The sequence below is a fragment of the Drosophila sechellia genome, chromosome 2R (assembly GCF_004382195.2).
Source record: "Drosophila sechellia strain sech25 chromosome 2R, ASM438219v1, whole genome shotgun sequence".
NCBI lineage: Eukaryota > Metazoa > Arthropoda > Insecta > Diptera > Drosophilidae > Drosophila > Drosophila sechellia.
The window spans coordinates 3,681,732-3,706,341 of record NC_045950.1 but is presented as its reverse complement, the minus strand read 5'-3'; the positions used below and the strand labels follow the sequence as shown (position 1 = coordinate 3,706,341).

General features: G+C 46.0%; 2 protein-coding genes across 2 annotated transcripts; one reads left to right on the top strand and one right to left on the bottom strand.

Moving 5' to 3' along the window:
- Positions 1–33: 33 nt before the first annotated feature.
- On the bottom strand, positions 34–14,853 carry LOC6607990 (protein sine oculis). The gene is made up of 7 exons (XM_002032702.2): positions 14,216–14,853; positions 9,755–10,227; positions 9,429–9,639; positions 9,189–9,316; positions 8,395–8,499; positions 8,117–8,172; positions 34–1,181 (listed from the first exon to the last, which is right to left on the bottom strand). Exons 2-7 carry the CDS (start codon positions 10,079–10,081, stop codon positions 764–766), a joined length of 1,245 nt encoding a protein of 414 aa, XP_002032738.1. The 5' UTR covers positions 10,082–10,227; positions 14,216–14,853; the 3' UTR covers positions 34–763.
- On the top strand, positions 5,809–6,529 carry LOC6607991. Its single transcript, XM_002032703.2, has 3 exons — positions 5,809–5,916; positions 5,973–6,277; positions 6,337–6,529. Exons 1-3 carry the CDS (start codon positions 5,875–5,877, stop codon positions 6,437–6,439), a joined length of 450 nt encoding a protein of 149 aa, XP_002032739.2. The 5' UTR covers positions 5,809–5,874; the 3' UTR covers positions 6,440–6,529.
- Positions 14,854–24,610: the final 9,757 nt, after the last annotated feature.

Sequence of the window (24,610 nt, the reverse complement as noted above, 5' to 3'; positions counted from 1 at the left end):
GCATATAGAATAAATAACATCGTTGAGGGCAGATGCATTTGAAAATAATTTAATAGAATTTATTTTTAACAAAAATAGAATTACTAGGGGCTACAATTAAAAGTGTATAATTTATGCATGTACGTAGGTTTACATTTAATTTTTGCACGTTTCGATTTGATTTGCATTTCGGTCGGCCTCCCAACCGCACTAAAAACTAAAGCCTAGCTATTTACACAGATCGATGCAGAAGTCATAGTTGAAAGTTCATAGTTGCCCCCTGGAATCCATCCAGGAGATTGTGCTGCAGCTCCAATTCTATATATCTCTATCTCTGTTTGCGGAAATGCCAAGTTATCCGGAAAGTGTGGGGCTATGATGGCATATCGGCAATTGGCTAAAATACTGTCATGTTGTTGCTGGGTTGGCTGACCCAATTGCCACTGCGGTTTGATATGGTTTCCCGAGCCATGTAGTGCTCCATCGGATCGCCAGCTAGAATCCACTTGCCAAGCATTTGGAAGCTGAATATCCAGTCATGACAGCCTTTCAGCAATCGGGCGATATGTAAAGTTTGTGCTGCTGTGCCGAAGGAGTCCGGCGATATTGCTGGTGGCCACCCACCACCTCAGAAGTAGAAGCTCTCGCACTGCTGCTGCTGCTGCTGGCGCTGTCGCTGCTGCATGGCGATGTTGCTGCCGCTCAAGCTGCTGCTGCTGCCGCCACTGACCCCGCCGCTGACCCCGCCAGTGCCGCCGGCGGCAGCGGCCGCCTCCAACTAGAATCATAAGTGCTGGTACTCGCCCATGTCGTACATGGCGGTCATGGGCATGGCGCCCATCACGCTGTGCAGGTGCGAATAGGCCACGGCGGCGGTCAGTGGAGGCATTTGCATTTGGGCAGCGGCCGCCGCACTCACGCCCCCTCCCCCACCGCTGCCGCCGCCACCACTGCTCTTGGTGGCGGCGACACTGGCGATGTTACTGGCGGGATGTGGCTGGTGCGGGTGGTGCTGCAGGCCCTGCTCGGCGGCGACGTGCTGCAGCTGCTGCTGGTGCAGGCCGTTGTTGTTGCCGCTGCTGTTGCCGGGCGAGTGCTGCTGCTGTTGCTGCTGCTGGTGCTGCGCACCCTGGCTGGGCAACATGCTGCCCTCCATCTCGGAGTCGCTGGAGGAGTCAAGGTGCTGCTTGTCCGTGGAGCCGCTGCAATGGAGATGGACAGGTTGCGTGGTTAGCAGAGGATATTGATTTAGAATGTTAAAAGCATCTGTCTATACTACTACTAGTATACTACTACAACTAGTATTAATACATCATATTGAGAACTTAATGATCTTTATGTTCCAGGTCCCATCTATCCCTTATATCGAAGTGAAACTATCGATTTAAGCCTCTGCTCCGCCGGCTGAAGACGTGACCCGTGGCATATGGTTTTTGGATGTCAGCATCGCTTACGCTAAAATGTGTCAATTGCTGCAACTAATTTAGTGCTGTCAACACACAAACGCACTCCAGTGCATAATTTATTTATAAACAAATGACAAATGACAGGGGCACAGGCATTGCAATTGAAACGAATTCCGGAAGGAAATCGTCTGCCGCTCGCGTTTCTATAAATGGTATCATGTTCGCCGTTGAGGTGTCGCCTCAGGGAATCCGAATGGAGTGAGGAGCATGCGAGATGAGGAAGCGAGATGGCTGGCCGGTGGGAGGGGGACGGCATGCACTCCCCGGGGCATTCGGATATGAAGCATCTGATTTCAGTCCCAGGATGACTTTCCACATTTCCAGGGGTTCGCTTCAAGTGGGTGCGAGTGCTGCACACCCCCTCCCCCCTTCCAGCTTAAGTAGCTGACTTTTATTGTTTGTGGCTGATTCATTCGAACGCCACTTTGGGGTTAATGTGAGTCCTGCCCCATGCACTAATGGCTAATACCCGGCCATAACAAGACCGAAACTCGAGCAAATGCCAATCCCACTCCCCCAAGCTCACCCACTCCCCCGGCAATCATCGGCAAAGTGTTAATCTTGTTGCCAATTGCATGGCCGAGCACAATCAGTAATCGGTTATCAGCAGCCGCATCGCGGAACCAGTTTGCGAAGAAATTGATGACAGCCACGAACAACATCAGCAAACAACATGGGGCACCTCGAGGATTGGACCTACCAAACTTTGGATACCCTACTGATAACGATACCTCTTATACTTGATATGTTACTTGGTATTCCTGATCTAGTTTATATGATGTCTTAGTACCCATTTAAAGCCATTCCAATTAGACCTAATGTTTAAAAGTCTTTAATGGATAAAGGGACACTTGGCCACTAAACACATGTCGAATTAAAGGGATTATCGACAAATCCACTTGGTCAGCGAAGCAATCCCCATCGAGGGTATTGTTATTGGAGGGAAGGGGGGACGAGGATCGTTCGGGGCAATGCGAAACATTTAAGCGCACACTCGACAAATTTGCGATCTGGCGCGCAATGGGACAGAGACGGAGGGCAGGACAGGACCGATCTGCTGGCCGGCAGATACACCACTTCCCCAGCTGCCGCGGATTCCGATTCCTGATTTCTGATTCCCCATTCCCGATCCCCAATCCACGATTCCGAGCGGGGGAGCTGCAGTAGGAGGAGTAGGAATAGGAGGAGGAGCCCACATACGGCACAGCTGTACGATATCGGCAATCGTGTAATTGTAGATTGTATTCACCGAGTGGCAGCCACCAACGGCGATGGCATGCCATTACTTCTGGCAGCGTTTGCATGAACTTGAACTTGCTCCAGCGATCGGAGGCGCAGCGGAGGAGGAGGTGGGCGCAAGACCATGTGACATGTGATGGACACTGCTCCCTACTTCCCCAATTTTCCGAAAACGAGTTCGCGAGTTGGTGGACATTAAAGTGACGCTCGTTCCGATCCGCTTCGTTCCGTTCCGTTCGAGGCAAAAATCGATGGCCTAAGCACAGCAAACATGAGGAATGGCCCATCCCAGAGCGAAAAGTGGGGAGCAAACAAAGGGCAGCAGAAGCATATAAACAATGATATCGAGTTACCAGAGTTTCGTAGTTCTGCCCCCCATCTCTGCCGGCTCTGCAACACTTATTAACACATACAGACGGACAGCGCCCACTCTTGTCCCGTCCCATCCACATCCCCATCCACATCCCTGCCGTCCGCATTTCCAGTGATTGCATTATAAACACACAAAAATGCCTCGGCTCGGTCCAGTTTGGTTTTCCTGGGCACCGAACGGGAGCAGCGAGTCTCAAGGACAATTCCTGGGCCAGGAGTGAGTGTCGCATATAGTTTATAACAAAATGGAATGGCAACCGCTGAGGAACAGCAGGTTTTGGGTCTCCGTCCGCGTGTGTGGTCCCTTTGGCTGAAGGTTCCTCGGGCTTTTCTTTCCCGCACTCTTTGTCATTTTTTGGGTCCAGAGTTGTGCCCAGTGAGGGGGAATTAATTTTTACTTGTTTGCCCAATTGGTTTTTTGTAGCCGGGCTCTGTCTTAAGCAGATTCATTAGCTTGGTAATAATGCATGATCGGATTATGTTTAACTGGAAGCGGAATCGGTGAGGGGTAAGCCGGTGGGTTGGGCCACAAACGAGTTAGCCACGTGAGTGAGTTGGTCTATAAAGGTATTTACCATTTTGGCAAGACATCTTTCGTATCGATCTGAGGTCAATTGATTGGGAAAATAGAAGAACTGAGGATGGCCCATGACATAACCCCAACCAACTTTCACACGAATGAGTGGAGAAGAGGACTGGGGATTCCAAGGAATTCAGTTGCTAATAAAAATTATAAGCCAATAAATCCCTAAAAAAAACAAACAAACAAGAGGCCCTGAGCCTCTGCAAGATCGCTGAGATGGGGATATGGAGAGATACGGGCAGATCGGTAAGATCGGGAGGATCGGCAGGGCCAAGGAACAGGTTGAGTTATCGCATTGCGCGATCGGTACACAAATCTCGGGACGTGTGCTCAGCAGGACACCCAACTAAACGGGCAACGGCGATCCATAAGTGGAATCTGAAAAGGTGTTGATCATAAATTATCATTTAATTTACGCATGTGTGTGGCTGTTGTTAATGTTCGTGGCGACCCTCTGACACTCGAAAACGCTCGCGAGGATGGGGGAACCTGGACCTGGGCTGGGGCTTGGGGTTCTCCTGCTCGTCTAGCCGACGTCTGGCTGGTTATTGTTGGGCATTGTCTACAACTATGTAAGATCCCAAAGATTAACCCAAAGTCCGAGCCGAGCGCTGTCATCGTTATAAGATATTTTATTATCGCTCCGCCGAAGATCCCGAAACTCGAAGGTGGAAAGTAGTACGTAGCCTGTGTGGCGTGTGGAGCATTTTATGCTGGCCGAGAATTGTTTTGACAGTTTCTTATAATTTTGTGGCCTTTCAATAGCTTTTAGTAATGATATTAATGTAAATAAACAATCATCCTCTTTGAGTAATGCAATAAAAGTTCTTCATTTTCGGGAGCTTTCCACACTCCTCGCTTGCACCAGATGAGATCTAATTATTGTCAAGAGAGTGTACACTTGACACCCACTCCCGGAAAAGCGCGATGAGCGGTTGTCAGTGCGGATGGCAAGCGCCTCCGGGCGATTCCGTACCACCAGCCGGTCCATCATCACCAACAACATCATTATCAACGCCATCGGAGCACGGATCGGACGAGGGAGAGGGAGCGGGCATGAACTGGGACAGCAGCGAGATTGGGAACGGGAACCGAACTGGGGAACTGAGCACACAAACACAAAGGCGAAGAGTAGAGAAGAGAACAGACCCTCCGACGGGCAAAAGCGCAAAATACATAATAATAAAAACAGAATGTACAATAAGACGAATAAAAATGAATAACGTGCTGGCGGGGATTGGAGCGAGGAACGGGCGGCGGGCAGCGGGCAGCGGGCAGCGGGGAGTGCGGGGTTGTCAGGGCGAACGAATAAAGAACACACGCACATTTTGTGGTAACCCGATACCCTGGCCAGCTACCCTCCAGCCAACCGTGGCATTCGACGAACGCAAAATGATGACGATGTCTGGGGGAGATGCGGATTCGGTGGGAAGGGGCAGGGGTAAGAGAAGGGGAGTGGGATGGACTTGGGACTGGAACTGGAAGTGGAACTCGGACTGGGTCGCCTCGGTGGTGAATACATACATGGAGAACCAGGGGCAGGGGAAGCTCGTCTGCAACTGGGATTGTCTGTGTGCAACAGAGAGGGAAGGAAGAACGCTCAAGGTACTGGATTCCCGGAGAAATGGCTCATAATGCCAGGCAGATCAATCAAATGGTCCCTGAATTCTGCTCTTTCACAACGAGGATTCCTTGAATCAGCAAAGGAGCATCTCTGTCTGGGGTTAAATATTAAATCATTGGTTTGAGGATCGCTATTCTGCTAGAAGGTTTGGAAATATGGATGGTATCTTTTAATGGTAAGTATTTCGATGAAATTTCTGTGATACATATTGGATTTAAGGTTAGGACAGTGTTGAAAAAGTAGAATATTAATGAATTTGTACATCCTTATGACAGGATTATTCGATTTGCAAAAAAAGTATCTTTTCATGTATTTTTTAGGAAAGTTTGGCATTTGGCTTATGCTACCTTTCAACCTTAGGTCATTAATCGGATATTTATGCAGCCGAAAGTCCCAGAATGCCAGAACGCTATTGTAAAAGTTGGAAAGTTGATAGGAAAATATCGGATTACGGCTAGATTGTTTGGGCTAGTTCTTCAAAACTTTTCACCCAACTTTGCATTAAACAATGCGACGGAAACCCGATATTGTTATTGGCCGTATTTTCGAGCTCCCAGTAAGCAGTGCCCTTCAACTCAATTCGAAATTTTCAAAATTCTTCGTAGAAAAATATGCACAAGACCTGGAACAAGGCGTTCCACAAGCGCAAGCTGGTGAGCTCAGAGCGTAATAATGCATCGGCATGCGAAACTATTCCCAATCCTTTCAGTGGAGGAGCGTGTCCAAGCCCGGGAAACTGGTGTACTACATGCAGCCGCTGGTCGAGCACCTGTTCGACACCTGGATGCAACCACTGCCCTTTCCGACGCTCCTGAAGTTCATCTACAGCTGGGTGCTGATCTTCTTCATCATGATTCCGATGCTCTATCCGCTGCTCGTCCTGCTCTCCTACTACGGCATATTCCAGTACGCGGCGGAGGAGCACTTCGGACTGGAGACGCCCGAGAAGTGGGACCTCCTGGGCGCCGCCGCCAGGCTGTGGCACTTCGAGGTGACCAACAGGAAGTATCTCCTGTTCGTGTCCATGTACATCGATCGCTACCGAGTCGTTATAACCGCCATATCTTCGACAGTCGACTATATGCGCATGGCGCTGTGCTTCGTCTTCAGCTGAACCAGCAGCCGGAGTCCCTCGATCCCTACTTGCGAATCCTGCTTGAGGAGGAGTTGGCTTAGTAACTGCCTTTGGAGTGGATAATTTTAGGACTTTGGGAGGAACTGTTTTACACGAAGAACTTAACCAATTAAAAGTTGAGCCATGTGTGATCCGACAAAGGTGTATGTCTATGGGTATGGATACGAGATGGATCGTTTGGTTCCATCTACCTAGTCTTTGAGCACTCTGTCCTCCATTCTCTTCTGGCCCAGCGAAGGTAGTGCCTATGCAAACAATAACCACTTTGCCAGTTGCTGGGCCGTTCAAAGTGCCGCTTTAGATTCAGATTTGGCGCCGTTGTGGTTTGCTGGCTGCCACAAAGCTGCATGGAACATAGATACACACACCCTCATGCAAAAGTAAAAAAAAAAAACAGAAAACGAAAGGAGCGCAAAGGAGAGGGGCAGAGCGGGGGAAACAATATGAAAAAGTTAAAGTAGCAGCACACTGAGTTGCTCATCGAGGCAACAGCCATAAACATATATCAGGTTACCTCCAGGAGGAGCAGGAGGTATGTAGCTACGCAGTCCATAGTACGGCAAACTATCGCAGAGAACGAACGACGTGTATCTGTGAGATACTTTCGACGACTGGCCGTGCATGGGTGTGTGTGCGAGTGTGTTAGTGTGCCTTGCGGTTGCCACGGCATCCAATTTATAATATTTTTTGCATTATTTCATTTTTTATTTCCATTTTTATTACGACAATTTCTCGCTTTTCGCCTGCCGTTCGTGCGGCGAAACTGAGCGTAAGTGATATACCATTTAGCATAATGGAACTATCCTGGCGAAAGTTTGGGACTTTTGTCAATTTGACCCGGCTAATGATGGTCGTCCCGCCCAACTTGAATGGCTAGAAGGGCGGGCGAATGGCCACTATTCCATTAGAAATGGGAATTTTCACTCGGTCGGCTGTTTGCACTTCACATGACTTCCAGCCGGATCGCAGGACAAACAAAAGGATGCTCGTCTTCCAAAGGATGTTTAATGTTTGAGAATCGAGCTCCTATCTTTCGAGGATCTACGCCATCCCTCTGCCTCAAAGTGGAAACATCCGAAAGGAGTGGCTCAACTCAACTGCCCGAAACTATTTGCTTAAGCGGAAATGCAGATGTTCAGGGAAATCGGGTGGCGGAAGGGAAGTGGAGGGAAGTGAAAGGACTGGGGATTTTAATTAGTGACGAGGCCTGCGAGACATATGCTGGAGATATGCGTGGTACCGAAAGCAAACATCAACAAATCAAATAAAAATACAAATAAAATAAATATATAGGATCATTTTGGAATCTGGAACAACATGTTAATGACTTTGTCAGCGACTCTACCTTTCTTTCCCTCCGCATTTTACCACATCTCGTCGTGTGTCAGTTGCGTGTTGTCCTTGGCACTAATTAGCCAGCCCCCCTCATTGACCACCCACCCACTCGGCGACCTTGAAAGTAAATGCCGTCAGCTTTTGTAATTGAAATTTTAAATGCAAATTAATATATTATTTTTTGCGGTGCCTTGCACGCGCTGACACTTGTCAGATGTATCGCAAATAAAGCATAAATATACTCATGAAACACTGATATAAGCAATCCAGATATATACATCTATCTTTGGAGTACGCCCAAAAATATCTCAGTTGCCCCCAGTGAGTGAATCAGACGGCAATCAGCTTAGATCTATAGTAATTAGTGATTTGGTGCAACTCACTCTTTGTGTTCGGCAGCTCGATCTCTTTGTCGTCGGTTCTTGAACCAATTGGAAACCTGTAAAAGCACAGAAATAGCTTAGATACATTTGTAGACACTCGCAAGATTGTGCCCCATGATTAATGGGATGCAATTAACATGTGGAAGACGGCATCTGCGAGGAATTTCAATTGAAATTTGTCAAAAGATGCGTTTGACATTTATATTTCACTTCAGCCGCTTGCATCTCTGCTCTTCGCATCTTGGCAGCTTGGCAGCTTGACATCGCCATCGACTCACCTGCGTGGTGGTCAGTCCTGTGGCCTCGGCCAGATCGCGTTTCTCCCGCGGCGATGGATACGGATTGTGCGAGTACCAGTCCCTCAGTACGGAGCGCGATTTCTCCTGCGGATGAAATTGTGTCATTTTAATCAATACATCATAAATAGAGTAAATAAAGTCCTTTAAATTGCTACTAAGTTGCATATATATTATTAAATATGTCAGATTGCCTTGTAACTAATATGAATACAAGTTAAGTGGAAGCACTTATCCATAAATCTTCAGTATCTATATATTAGTATATATCTAAAAGCGAACAAACTTGAACTCTGAACCTACAGTTCCGAACATAATGACACCCACTGCATCTTAATTTGGTAATTATTTTGTTTTGCAATATCTTTTAAAATTAATACTAATCCTAGATTGTTTAGAAAAGTTGTATGTTGTATTGCTTTCAACAGAGAGCAGCAAGCAAAAGCATATTCCATTTACTACCCAACTGAATAATTCCTCCTTTCTTCCTATTTGCAAATTGCGTCAAAACTGGATGATTCGTGGGGCGTAACTAGGACTCAGCCCACATTTCCACACGCTACTTGAGGCAACTGCAAGCCTGCCGGAGAGCAAACAAAGCGAATCCCGTCCAGGATGTGCCTCCGATAAGCCCGAAAGGCGTCACCCCAGCGCAATCAGGCGGTTCGCAGTCCATGCAATCAGACAGGCGAGCGGGCATTTGTACGATTTCCGCGCTTGCCACAATTAAAGTGGAAAGCGGCCAGGACGACGTGGAGCTGGTGGCCCGAACTCACCTTAAAACAGTAGCTCGTCTCCTCGCCATCCCAGATGGTGCGGGGCAATGGAAATTTACGGCGAACACGATATTTGCCAACAGCACCCAAGGGTCTTCCGCGCAGTTTTTCGGCTTCCACATAATGCGCTACAGTCGTGGAGAAGGAAGGAGGGGGAAGTCAGTTTGGTTGCGTTTCTGGCCCCAAAGATTTGGGGTTGGGCAGCGCAGCGAGCTGGAGGATCGGGGGTTGGAGGCTCACCTTTCAACCACAGGGCCTGGAGCTTGGCGTGATTCTGGGCCGAGAAGTGGTGATGCTCGAGCAGGCGGTACAGCTCCTTGTACTGTCCCCGGTGGAATGCGACGACCGCCTTGGCCTTCAGCACGGACTCGTTCAGCTGCAGCTTATCACATTGTGGCAGCGACCAGAGGAAGCGGCCCAGTCTTTCGATGTTGCCCGCCTGCTGGAGAACCTGAAGGTGTCCGGGTAAGGATATGCATTATAATGTCATCTGTGTATTTCACTAAGTATACTGTCCATCATTCATGCACAAATTCTACTTATGATTACATATAGTTTGTGGTTACCTCGCAGACGCAGGCCACCTGCTCCTGGGTGAAGCCGAAGCTGGGCAAGTTCTCCCTGCCGCCGGAGCCCCCGCCACTGACCACTCCGCCGCCGCCATTGCTGCCGCTGTTCAGATGGAGGCCACTGCCTGCACCGCCGCCGTTGTGCGCCATGATGTCCAGGGTGCTGTTGTTGTTATTGCTGGTGCTGCTGTTGTTGTTGTTGTGCAGGGCCACCGATCCGCTGAGACCGGTGGGACTATAGGGGGGCGTGTGACGGGCGGTGAGAACGGCAGCCGCATTGGCAGCGGCCAAGTCGTAGAAATCTGTGGCGGGATGCTGTAACATTTTCTGCGGGATTTGGGAGCCTGGCTGGATGTTGGTGGGGTGGATTGCAAGGACACCGCTACAAGTTACAGAAGGGATCGTTCAGTCGAACTGGAGAATGGTGTAACCTAAACTAGTAGTTGCCTAAATCTTTGGTGTTTCGAGCGCTGCAATGATAGAAGTAATAGAAAATCGCCATAAATATACAAAGATAACGATATGAACAATGTGTGTATAGGCTTAAGATTCAACTGTATACTATATAGATTATATGTTTGTTGCTTAAAACCATTAAAAGCAACCATTATTGCAACACCCAATTTTTGGGGAAACTCGCGCCACATTCTGCGCAGTAATTAGCCCCCTAGTTCTCATCTTTTTATTACCCCGCTCGATTAATATTTAAACAGCTCTCTAATTGAGACACATAAAGCTGTGAAAATCACCATTGAATGGCAAGTGATTCGAACAAATGCCAAACAAAACAAGCGCGTCTGCATGAGTTTGCCATATTCATATTCAGCATTCGAGATCCAAATCCAAATTGATATCGAAATCAAAACAGAAGAGTACAGAACAGTGGAGCACCTCGATCCCGACCCCATGTTGTCAAACATGATTAACCGAGTCCGGGGGCAATTATTAATGCGGCATGTTCGATGCTCGATAATCGGAAATACGGCTGCCATCGCCATCACGGGGGGAGCTCTCTAACCTGTCCGCACCCGACCGACCAAGAGATCTCTTACGAAAATAAACTCTTTACACAATATAGTACGTGTATATGGGGCGCATGGTGTTTCGGTATTCCTCCGATTTCACATTTCACATTTCCCATTTCACATTTCTGTATTCGGTTCTAAGAATATTTCTAAAATTACCAAGCGGCGGCGGCGACGACGACCATGCCGCCGCCATCGCGAGGGTGCGAGCGAGAGGCGCGAACGTATCCCCCAGATAGAATATCTATGAGGTATAGACGATGTTTTCACATTTCAAAACAATGCAATCGATCTGTACGAATAAACCGATACATGTATATATGATATATTAGTTTATGGATAGCTGCCCCCTAAAGCTACAGCTAAAGCTAAAGCTAAAGATCGGGCTATATGCACACAGATTCTCGTGTATCGAGTCGAGATATTCTTGGATCTGCTTTCGGTTTCAGTTCTCGTGTGTGCCGGCCAGATTATATATACAAAACAAGGAATAAGAAACAAGAAAATAGAGATTCGTTCTGGCTGCCGCTGTAACGAAAATACCAACGCCAAGTTGGCTGCTCTTGAGTCATCGGCCTAGGCCAGCCAGATCCCCCGCAGCCGCCGCCCCGCCGCCCCGCCGAAGATTTCCATCGATTCGATTTCTTCAGCTCGCTGCGATTCTTCTTTCTCCGCTGCTTGTATTTTCAATTTTCGTTGGCCTGTTTCATGTTTGACGCAAGTAAACAAGCAAATTGCGAACGTGAAACGCAATACGCGATAAATTTTCAATCTGTTTTCCAGCAGTTCAGTTCACAAGTGGCTAATATTCGATGGACACAATGCATCGGACATAATGCCAAACTATTAGATTCTGAGCTCCTCAGCCACATTGGACCATGGCATACTGGCATACCAGGGTTTATGGCCCTGTACCGTTGCACGATCCCAAGTGGAAGTGGAAGTCCATGCCCCAAAACGCAGAAGAACACCAGCAGCTACGACAGCAGCGGCCTCGAGAGATATTCTATCTGTATCTTTTGGCTGCCTCTTCAGTTCGCCTTGTGGGAGATCTCTTATCGCGCGCCTGTAGCTGCCTGCTTTTGTGGCATTCGAATAAAATTAATTTAATTTATTTTACAAATTCTGTAATTTATTATCTATTGGTTTCTGTTTCTGTTTCTGTGTCGTGTTTGCCCTCCATTCCCCTGTTGTTCTCGCTACTTTTATAAGATTCTAATTGGAGTGTCGGGGAATCTCTGGAAATCTGAAAGCGGACACCTAACTCTATTGGGCTGTTAATCAAATTGAATTGTTCGAGCTGCCGTGGCTGTTCCCCTAATTAGTTTGTAATCAAAGTCAGCTTACGATCAACTTGTTGATGGATTTGATTCCCTTTCCTAGGCAGTGCACTCCGGTAACTCTGCAGGTGAAGTGTGCCCCAGCTCGATGAGCTCCTAGCTCGACTTGGAGCATGGTGCCATCGCAATCGCAATCGCAAAAAGCACAAACAGTGCGCCTGTTTCTCGCGGCTAACACCGAAATCATCTGCTCCGGCGTCTGTGTTTATACAATGTAATCGAATGGGAATGGGATTGGGTATGGGATTGAGACTGGGACTGGGGACTGGGAAGACGTGTGCAACCTGTTGTGGGCCAGCCCCCGTTCCGGGTAATTCGAACGGCTTTCTGGCCGCTGGGCGGGATTAGTAAGCGCCGAGACAATCGCTGCTATCCGCCAGATACTATTTTTAACATTTTCCGTTTAATTGCCGCGTGAGGGAGCTACGCACAAAGAAATCGAATAGAGCGCGGCGCAATGAATGAAATTTGTCAATTTAATGGGTTGCACACACATGTGCCTCTGCCTCCGCAGCCGAATGTATCTGTATCTGCATGTCGGCTGCTTTTCGCCTTGCTGCGCCGCATTTGCCAAACTTTGAATGAAACTGAAGTGCACTGGTCGAAAGTCCCGCCGGTGGGGAGCTCGTCCCCAAATTACGCCGGATTCTGCACGCCGGTGCGTAAAATGATCAAAGCTGCTGCGGCCAAACTTGCGTATCTGTATCTGTTTCTGCATCTGTATCTGCCTGCCCGAGTCCCGAATCTCGGCGAATGGAATGCGCAAATTTGTCAATTTGGCCACTTCCGAGATGGAGTCCACGTGGCTCTGGTATCTTGATGATCCGAAATAGGCAACCAGAACCGTACGCAACATCTGCTCCCATCCCCGCACTCAATTAATCATTCGACTTCTGACGACAAACACGCGTTGGCCAATTCGTTTAAACGCTTCCAATACCCCGAGTATCGCGAATATCGAATTTAGCCGGACAAAAGTCGGTCCACGCCCACTCATCCTCGCACGAAGTGCAAAAGTTCCCAGCGAAACAGTCGCTGTAGTTAATAATTTCATAAATTTTGTGGCGAGAATCGAAATGATAAAGCCAAATGGCTTCATAAATAAACACTATGTGCGTTGGTTTCGAGCACCAAACGGGTGGAAAGGAAAGCCTTTGCGATGAATGAATGACAACTGGAAACGAATTTTCCTTTGGATCAAATCCATCTCATACTTTTCCTCTAATTAATAAATACATCTTAGGTGGGTGGGCCGTTGAGTAGCCAACTTCGAAACGTGGAAGTCGGCAATTGAGCGGTGAATAAAACAACAGAATTTTGCTTTTGGTGTGTAAACAAGTTTCCTTTCCAAATATAAGTAAACATGCAATTCCCGTGCCTTTTCCATCGATTTGATTCCCTCAGAATTGGTTCTCAAGTGCCTCGAGTTGGTTTTCCGATGGCTTTTGGCCATTTGGAATTCGCCAATGCCACGCCGCAAAAAAAGGGAAGTGCACTTTGGCTCTCAGCTCTCCTCATTGAAATCGGACAAACGTTGTGAATCTATGGACTTCGATGATAGATTGATCCATTAGAAAGCGGATAGAGATATGTCTTGACATTTATGGACTGCATTAATGGTTTCGCTGCACACATTTTAAAGGCACTCAAAATATCTTTAAATTAAGTCTTCAAAAGTGATTGGCATAGAACTTAATACTTCCTCTGAGGACTATAAGTTCCCTAATAGGGCTTTTATTAAATGATACTTTATGATCTTATCTATATCTTCTAATGCTAAGATTGCCTTATTAAAATTATTATTTTTCTGTAACGATTGTATATATTTATTTCAATACTGAAATGTATAATCTAATATTCGCTATATTTATATACATATATTCCAGGTGCAATCGTAATAACATTTATAATAGTTATTAAATCTTCTTTTTCACGAATCAATGTCAATTAATCCTCCATATACCATTCGTATTTATTATTGTGAAAGAATATCCGTCCTACTTATGTATGTATGTATATCTTTGCCATGGGTTCTAGTGTTCCACAGTAAACTTTTGCCGTCGGCAGCATGGAAACTGAATCTCGCTGCTCACCTGTATTTTGATTATTTATTGTTGATACGTATCCGAGTTTGTTAGTTTTTGTTTGTTACCCTTTGTTTGGGTTTGTGCTTTGTGGCTTGGCTTTCTGAATCGACTTGTGCTATATCCGCAAATGTTAGAGTTGGCCAAGAAGGCGCTGATTTTGGCCGTGCGGCTTTTCCACGATTTGCATTTTGGCCAAAACTCTTCAAATCGAAGCCATGTGCCAAAGGCGCACGCACACACTCTTAGTCGCGATCACACTGGGCACTAACTAACAATAGCTTGCCGCCGAATATTGCTCATACGCACTGTGCGAACACGTGTTGCAAATTACTTTTCGCGAAAACTTCGATGTCCTGCGCGACTCGGACAAATTGCACCTGCAAATTTGAGGAGGGGCAAAGCTGCAACGACAGCACTGAGGCAGTGCCAACAAAAATGGGCCGCCCGCGGATTGATTAGCTCAATTCTGCTCGATTTTCTCTCGCTTCGTGTGCGTTTACGTAGCGCGATACTGATGCGTTCATTCAGGAAACTCGCAAATTAAATATAACTTTGTGCGCGGGACGTCGAAAGACCGCCGGATCCGTCCTGGATTACTGAGCGAGCGACGTGGAGAGATCGGGCAGCGAACCGCACGCGACGGAATCTCGAAAACAACTGCGAACTCTCCGGTTCTCAAACCTAATCGAACCGAAAACGGCCGAGACAAAAGGCAGAAAATGGTTGGTGCCGCTGGCGGTGTGCGTGCGCCAGAGCGAGATGGCCGACTGGTCGTGCGAGTGTGTGAGTGAGTGAGCACCAAGAGGGTGAACTGCACAGTGGGATGCATTGACACTTTGTGCGGCACTTTTCAATAAACATAACAGGAACATAATGGAATCAAATGAAGGGGGAGATACATTCACAGACTTTTTTAAAGCCACTTGGAACATACAGTCAATGATTATACATATATGAACTAATGATAATTCTGAATTCACTACGTTTTAGTTGTTTTCAATGAATTGTCTTCGCGTTTTTATTTTGTATTCTAATGTCTTCGTAGTAAGACTTAGTACATTATTCGGTTGATATAGGTCAATGTATATTAAAAACATTAAAAAATGCTTTTATATATTTATAAAGTTGCTTACATATTAAGTTAAAAATTGGACAAATATTTTTATATAAAACAAAAAGATGATAGATCTCAACATGTAGTCATTGAATTTATCCCACGGTGCCAACCAACGACAGTTTGACAGCCACTGCGAAAGGGGCAGCGTGCGAAAGAGCGAGAGAGCGCACAAACAGGTAGGCCGAAAGAACGCCCCCTCGGCTTACCTGTTCGCACACACACACACACACACACAGAGATGCCCTCACGCACACCGGCGCACTGGAGGAACAACAACGTGCTGATTGGTCAGCGGAGCCGCTTGCCAGCGAAAAGGCATGCGCATTGGGCGCCATATTGAAAGGCGGAAATCGGAGGTGACTGCGACTGCATCGCTGCTCCTCCCCAGGAACTCCTCATCCTGGCTGAAAGGATGCCCGCAATTGTTCCTTGCATCTCTCGTATAATTGCAATTACTGGCCTTTTCTCATCTTTATTCACTCCACCTTTTGGTTTAACTCAGCCTAGTGGTCCTTCCACATTATTGCAGTTTGCATTGTATTATTTAATGATTCCCAAGGAGATGAAGCCATTTGGTAATTGAAGCCAACTAATTATGTTAATGATTTACTAATATTACTAATATTACTTCCAGTCTTTGTTCATGATACATGACTGGAAATAACTCGAATCTAATCTAATTTCAAGCTACTAACATGAGCTAGAGACACCTGTACAAATTGCTAGGATGCGCTCAGAATCCCTTACTATCTTTTTTAATACAAATTGTTATCTTAAGACACAGAACTTACTTAGTGAATTTCTAGATGCTAATGGATGTACAGCTAAAAGTATAGAAATTAATCAAAGTACCTGTTTTTCAAATAAACTAAACAAATGGTATTATTTTCAGCACTTCTTTATTAAAATTCTGTCCCATTTATCGGTAGCTCGATCTCAGCGTGTGCCATGAAAATCGCATCGAGGACCACCCAAAATGCAAATTCGGAAACGGAGCTGGGAAATTCGATCGAAACCCTACAAAGATGATGGACTAATGGGGCGCCAGGCCGGTGCACCTAATCAAGATCGGCAACTGCCCACACAGATCAGATCCCAAGTGAGGATCCATCCCGCTGGCGATTTCAGTATCGTTTACAGCGATCGATAAGGTTTTGGCGCCAGGCCTCGACAGTCATCAAGAGCCAAAATAAGTGTTAAAAAATTAGGAAATCGTAAAATTTACATAATAACAGATCATATTTCAATCGAATTAGAAAGACAGACGGCAACGACAACAGTTGGGAATGCCAGAGGGACCAGAGAACACATAAAGATGGCCATAAAACAAAGTTGGACGGAGAGGCAGCGATACGGGATGCCACAAAATGTTAATGAAAAAGTGCGATAAAAATCTTGTCCAACATGAATGAGAAAAACGAGGCAAGCAGCCCAACAACAATGCAGCGATCAACACCACGTTCTGCGGTTCGAGATGACCCCCGCCTCCCCGGGGAAAGGGATGGAGAAAGTCATCTGTCTGATGGGGGCCCTAAAAAACCCGAATGCTCCGAACTCCATTATTGGTGTTAAGAATGAAGACAATAACGAGGCTGGCCCACGCGCCCCTAAACTCTCCGCCGGACACCTGCTGTGCGGACTAAACAATGAGCCTCCTCCGATCCCTCCACTCTTCCACCGGACCCGGTGCTCCTCACTCCCCACTCCAGACTCCAGGCGCCCGAAGAGCCGGGCTGGGTTATGGTTCACCATTGCTGCTTATTAGAAATGGTAAACAAACAGCCAGATCGTGTTGAACTTTATGGTCCTCCATACCGGATCGTGCGCACATTGTTAATCATCTGGAAGTGGCCATAAAGCAGGCTCCTTCACTGGCCATTATTAATTCGGTTGAAATTATTATTAATTTTGCGCCATAAATCTCGACACTGCGTGAATCGAAGACCTTTTGTGGTACGTGTGGGTAATTAGCTTTCAGTTCGTCGGGATTAGTTGCTCATTTGCTGGGCTAATCATAAATTTGGGGCGATGATACTGCTTTACTATCTGGAATCAAAATAGGCTGCGATAATATATTTCAAATTTTCTGTTGCTTTGTTGAAAACCATTAAACGGTATTACGTTGCATTCATCCTGATAAATAAAATTAATCAAAACAAGTTCATTAAAAAGTTCTATGTAACAATGACTAAATCTATAAAATTCAAGGTGAAATCCTTATGTGAATTTTTAGGGATACTTAAGTCTAAACCTAAATTTAGAAAGACACTGCGGTTGGGATGATTTTGACGAGCAATTAATTACTCTTTATTGAATACCTTTTACCATTTAATAACAGAGTAGATTCCATTATTATTTCCATATATTTTTGTTTATATCTATAATAAGTATAAAGTATTCTTTCATATTCAAGTATTTTAATGAAACGCACTTACATTTAGAAAACTTCTTTTATAGTTTTAGCGTTTTTTCGTACTGTTAACTAGATTAATTTTAATTGATGTAACAGATCGAATGAATCTTTTCCGAACCCATAAATTGGTATATACTCTTGATGTATGTAGATAATAGTCGGAAAACTCGACTATAGAGTTCAAAAAAACCTCTTTTCAAATAAACCTATGCAACTGTTTTCATAGCACCTTAAATTGAATTATATCTAAATTTCGAAAATGCTAAGCCTTAATCAGGTGATTTCAAAGAGAAATATATATTACGTTTAAGGTGGGACTTACATGACTCATGGGTCTCTTGATACCAACTATGTTGCTGAGCTCAAATCAATTTCAATCCCAAACTATCATACTTTCCAAACATTCTGTTTGTTAGAAACTAGCATGCATTGGCCCCATCTAACCCACAAGTTCCCCTTACGAAGGGACTCCTTGCAGGTATTCCTTACCCACCAACTATCCACCGGAAATTTAAAAGTTCTCTCACGCGTCCCTTGGCGATCGCCGGGCAATCTCCTTCCGATAATTGGCCGCCAATTCAATTACGGACTTACATTCACTCGCTGTCGCCTTCGCGGTGGCGGGTGGGCGGGGGAATGGCCACATGCCTTGTAATTTGCCACAATTATTCATATTAAAAATGAGTTAAGCGTCGCCTCGGGTGCCAAGTGGAGGGGGTGGGAGGAGAAGGGAGAGGGGCGGCGGCCGACAAGTAAGTAATTTTCACGCGTAGGTAACTTTAAACGATCCCAGTTGGAGGATCCGGGGGCGGGCAGTGAACGGCGGATAATAATCGCTGCCACATAAATATTACAAGCATCTGACAACTGAAAATTATCTCCTTCACTCACGAGCCATTTAAATCAATTTTACACTTCGGATTTCACAGGCGGTCGATCTGGATACGGAGGACACGATACGGACTCACTCCAGGCACCCTTCCTCCTTTTCCTCTTCTTCTTCGCATGGAGCCCGGCCTGCAACCTGGAAATTGAAATTTATTGAAAAAATGATGACAAACGAACGAAAATAAGCGAATGCAGCAGCTGCAAGGTGGTCCCGGGGGTGTGACATGAGAAGTCGGGCTGAAACTTAAGGCCAGCACTCTGGATACACATGTTTATGGCCGAGATAGGCGCTGATTAGGGTTGCCAAGTGGTCCCGAAATCGAATCAAAGTCATTTTCAGCGCCAGTTTTGTTAAGTTGTGCGTTTCACATTCTTATAGATATGTTGTAATATTTCAGTTATTTGTATTTAAGTTATCATCATCATGGGAATAGTCCTTTGAAACTATATAGAAGCTATTTCTCTTTTGCAGTTTAGACTAGAATTCGAATCTACATTATGTTATCTCTTCGGTGTTGGAGTTGATGTTATAGAAGTTGGTTTATCAACTTAATGTTGGATTTAATTGATTGAAACTTCCTAGAGCTAGAGCGATGAATTAAACTTTTATCAGGTATTGTGGACTGAGTTGTCAGGCTTTATAAGGAGTCGTCGTTTGTAAGAGTTGTCAAAGTAAATAAAATTAACAAAATGGATTTGTCTTTCCGAGTAAATTATCTGACAAATATCTGACAACTATAACGAATTGAAAAATCTTTAAGTCATTTTAACTATGATAACCAGATTTACCCTAATTATATTAATCAACTGTTAAGTAAAAGGGATAGCATCACGCAGGCAGCAAAAAGTTTAAAACAGTTTGAACTTTTCAAAACGAGCCACTTCAACTAAAATAACTAAATGGTACTTTGAAGCTAATGCTGATCTGTTTTCCCCGTTAATGATCATGTGGTTTAGTAGGCATTAGACCAACGTGGAACAGTCAAAACAATTGGCAGTTGAAAAACGCTTTATTGAGAAGCTATAACAAATTAATTGTGCACACGGATTCATTTTCCTGCTTTTTTTGCCTAAGTAAAAGTTTGCCAGATTTTAGAAACATATATTTTGAATATAAATTGTGAAATATCTCAGGTTCCCTACCTATCCTGAGTTCTGCGCTCTTGCACAGAATTCGGGTTGGCTCGACAACTCTGGACATGCTTCACATTTCACTGGGGTGTCATAACGTCGGCTACCCCGCTCCCCAGGGCCCCTCTTACCCCCTGCCCCTGCCAAACGGGCAGCGTGCAAAAGCGTTTAAACCAACAATTACGCGAGCATAAATCAAACAGTCGAGTAGAGTGTCGAGGAGCAAGGCGGGCGGTCCGGTCCGGTCCGATCCGGGTCTCCCAGTTCTCCGCTCCTCCAAGTGGGATTCCCCTGGCCTAAACCACGAGTCGCGTGCAGAGAGGAGTTAGGTGAACAGGGGGGCAGGAGGCACGGGTCGAGAAAGAAGGTGCCTGGAATGCCGACACCATATGCTGTCACAGGCGGCGACGCCTTGGCCAACCATCCTGGCCACTTGAGGGACTCCGCCCCATGCTCCTCGCGGGACGCGGAGGCTTATCTTCCCGCTCGGTTTCGAGTGTCAATAAATAATAGCGGCCAGCCCCCCAAAGTTTACCGATGGTGCGGAATTCACTGATCTCGTTCCGATCGCTGGCCGAGATTAGATTGTGATTGCCGTGCTCCATCGCCTGCTGCTTCCTCTCGGCATACGTTCGTCTGGAGCGGAGCTTAGTCTTTGTTTTCTGCTGGTCGAGGACTGTGGTCGGGCATATTTAAATAGTTTTTCTATTAACTAATCAGTTTAAAAACAATCTTCACATGGTCAGCGGCATGCCAAATGAACTTGGGGCACGCGACGCAGCGGGTCGCTGTCCAATTTGCAGATCTGATCTGGTGGGGCTGCCACATTCGCCCTCCTTGCTACTCGTGGGTGGCCAATTGGCTTTGGGGCTTTGGGACTCCCATCTTCGGACATCGCGTGTGTTGACACGATCTGAAAAGATTCCAGTCACCCATCATACTCTGTATCTCATCTCACGTGTATCTCAGAAATACGGTTTTGTGAAGTTTGAAATGTTATTGCTTAATGTGGAGAGCGGTTCATTCTGTACTTATATTATATTATCAGTGTAATTTATTAGCCATATTTGGTAGAGTTACTAAGAATTAAGCAATTGTAATATGCTAAGATGCCCCATAAACTACTTTAAAAACATTGTAGAGTGTCAGAAAGTGAGCAACTATGTATTTAAGGTTCAGAATTTCCATGTGTTTAATCTCAACTCTTCAGCTTTCTGGCCTAGTAATCACAGAATATCTGTAATAAAAAGGATCCGAAACATGTCCTTCTATCAATTTATCAAATAATTTTGTTTGGATCATCTAGTTTGTATAATTCATTTGTCAGTATTCGAAAAAGCGTCAATTAGAGCAGTTTTGCAATGAATAACTGAATAATAACAGTTTAAGTCTTCAAGGATAAATGATCCTTATAGAATTCTTCGACCTAGAACCTTAAGTTTATAGGGTACACCTTTGGATTTCAAAGTGACCTCACTGGCTCTGTTACAATGTATTCTCAATCGGAATTTATTTCAAAATATGCCTTATTCCGGGAACTAATTCGATGCGAGTCCTATTCCAATTTAATCATCAGCTGACACTTATAAATAACCAATTTCCTCTCGCTACCAGAATTGGTGTCGATGGGCGATTGGGAACCCACACACGCGGATCACGGGGATCGTGGGGAGTTCCGAATCGAGGCTGTTGCATAAATCAATGCCACAAAGACACACACAGTTGAATTGTGAGCAGCGCCCGCGGCACTTGACCACTGACCACTGGTCGCATCCTCCTCCCCGCCAGCCGGCTGCCCCGCTAATCCGCTCCAGCAGCCGCGAAACCAAACTCCCAGCGAGATCCTCTGCCAAAGGTGTTAATATTCAATTAAAATTCTAGGCTCACCGGGCGAGCGGCTAATAAATTAGCGCTCAACAAGCGGGTTGCCAATTTCAATTTGTTTTCGTATCACTTCGGCCGGTGGGGAAATCGGTGGAGGATCGGGTGGATGCGGTTGGAGCTGGCCAATTTATTTATTAAGCTGCGCAGGTGGCTGCGATTGAGATTTGCTGCGAATTTGTTTGCATTGCTGACCCCGGAGGAGGGTCAGACACGCTGGGAATGGCGTTGGGCCTAATCAGATCAGATCGGAAATGGAATTGCAAATGGAAATGGAGACTCCGGCTGCGATGACTCCCATTCGACTCCCCATATCGACCAGTCTCAATCACGACTCGTGCCCAGCTCACTGGGCTGCTCCACATGGGATCTTGTAATCGATGTTGTAGCTGGACAGACTGGACAGGCTGGACAGTATGGACAGTCAAACGCGCGACATGTAGCCACCTAATGGAGGATCTGAACTCGTGGCTGCCACGAAGCGATATTTATCGCCTCAGATTGAGTTGGATCCACGGGTCGTACGGTTAGGTGGCATTCCAGCTCGATCGGAGGTGGCCACGACATGAGGTCCAATCTCTGGGCCATGATCCCTTACGGTGGATGATCGAACTCGATCTGCAATTAGGTGCGATTGTTTCCAATCATAAAATTAAAAGAACAGCTAAAGTCTGAAGGCGCTAAACAGCTACAAGATACAATATCTTGATCAGCATCGTTAAATCACATGCTTCAAGAACCAGATCCTTACTACTCACAAACTTTAAGGTGGATTCATCATATCACACCTGCAACTTCCCTTCATCAGCGAGATTAACATGCTCATTACTGGTGGGCAGGTCCCTTGATCTTTCCTAACTGGGGGTCCATGGTCGCGCCGCCAGAGGAGAAGGAGTTCCATTAGAGACATTAAAATAATTTCAAAAGACATAAATTTTGAATTATGGCCACACAACGTGGCCACGATGCCGCAAACTATGTGGTACATATCCACATGTCCATGTGGATGTGCATCTGAATGGTTCGGGAAACGCGATTGCAGGAGTATTTTGAATCAAATTCGCTGGGGGAGTGCTGTGCTGTGTGCCAAGTGTTTTCACTATAATTACAGACGATTTCAGGCATCCACCGTCGTGCCGGTGGAGCACCTCCTCCCCTTGCCCCCGCTGGATGCACTGCAGCTCGCTGAGATGGCCATTTAAATTGATTTATGACCGCCTGATCGAGCGCATTTGTTCGGGTGAGAGGGTGGGCGGGGGAGGTAGAGTGGGAGGGCTGACTATATATTATATATATGCGGCCATAACTCACGATCGCTAATTAAATTTGCATAGGGGGCGCACATATTGGCCGGTGGGCGTGGCTCGGGGGGACAGCTGCCACTCGTTGTTTTCGTATGATTCCAGTGATTCCCATCAGGTAGCCAGACATCCGATGGACGAACCCTCGTCAGCGAAGTTGAAGAAGTGCTCGAGATGGCCCAGTTCTGAGACAACCCCTAACAAGGCCAAAAGGGTCAGGGGGTCAGTGGTTCGTTAGTAGTGGAAACAATGCCTTCTTTAATTGATTTAAGATGCCGGAGATCCGACGCATTTGTCAGCAATCTTCGGTGTGCTTTAATTGCCTGTGCCTGGGAAATCCGTAACTCAATCAGTCCGGCATTGTATTGCACTAGTTGAGCACTAATTGCAGACGTTCCGATACTTCGGTAGCTAAACTCTCAGATACAAAACGGTAATTGGGTTCGAGCCAGAACTGGGTAATAATAATGGAAAGGCCAACTTTGGCAGGCATATTTAGGCGACTTTTCAAACGAAAGTGTCGATAGGCGGAACCACATTTGGCGAGGGTCCCAAGGATGCGAAGGAGTGGAGCAGGGAAGCAGGAAAGTAGGGAAGCAACGGAACAGCCAGAGGAAGTGCCATAAAAATGCAATTTTAGATTCCATCAACTGATAAGAAAAGTTTTTAAATTAGCCGCCAAATGGGCAAGCGAACTGCGAAACTGTAAAGTGAGCAACAGACAGCAGAACTCTTTGATTAGAAAACGGAAAACAAGGACATCAGTCGAGGATGGCAGTGGTGGCAGTGGGGCAGGAGGAAGTTGGCTAAAAGGCAACAGTCGGCCTACAAATTGCCGTCGACACGCCACGAGACCGTTAGAAACTTTATGCATTTCCCGCTGCATTCGGACGACCACCCACCATGGCCCACCATTTCCCGCAAGTGGGTACACATGTACCTGTGTGCCATGGGAATCCTCAAAGGAAACGCACTCCAGCGAGAAAAGAGAGCAAAAGTATCGGTTTCAGCTTATCAAATGCCTGCCATCGTCAGTGGGACAGATTAGGAGCAGTATCCAAAGGGAATGGAAATGGAATTGAAAATGGAAATGGAAAATGGAAATATAAATAGAAATGCAATGAGGCGCGCTATTTCGGCATTTCGAAATCTTAAAGCCCCGATCTTCGGTTCGAAGGGCAGAGACGGCGCTCAAGTAATTACCGCCCCTACAGAGGAGCTGCATCCGCATCCTTGAGCGCGGGACCTAGGCCATTGCGAAGAATACGGTAGCTGGCCGACGGCGCCTTGAGGATTTGCCCAAATGTTAATGATGATCCGATCTCCGAGGGAATCCCCTGCCTGAGTGTGGGTGTGCTACTGCTGTCGCTCGCCATGGCAGCCCGGAAAACTCGATCTGGTGTGAAGATCGGGGCGGTTTTCAGTCTGTTTGTTTTCTCTTTGACCCGATAATCGCCGATACGAAATTAATTAGTGCCATCATAATTCGTGTCTTAGTAACTACTTTGTTAGGGGAGTAATAATATATATGATAATAAATATAAAATGTATTAGTAACTTAAGTTAGCTAAAGTTCGTATTACCTTGTTGTTTATCTCAACACGGGCCAAATAAAAATTATATACATTTTTTAAAATCTTTATTATATAATAGTTATATTGCAACCAAAT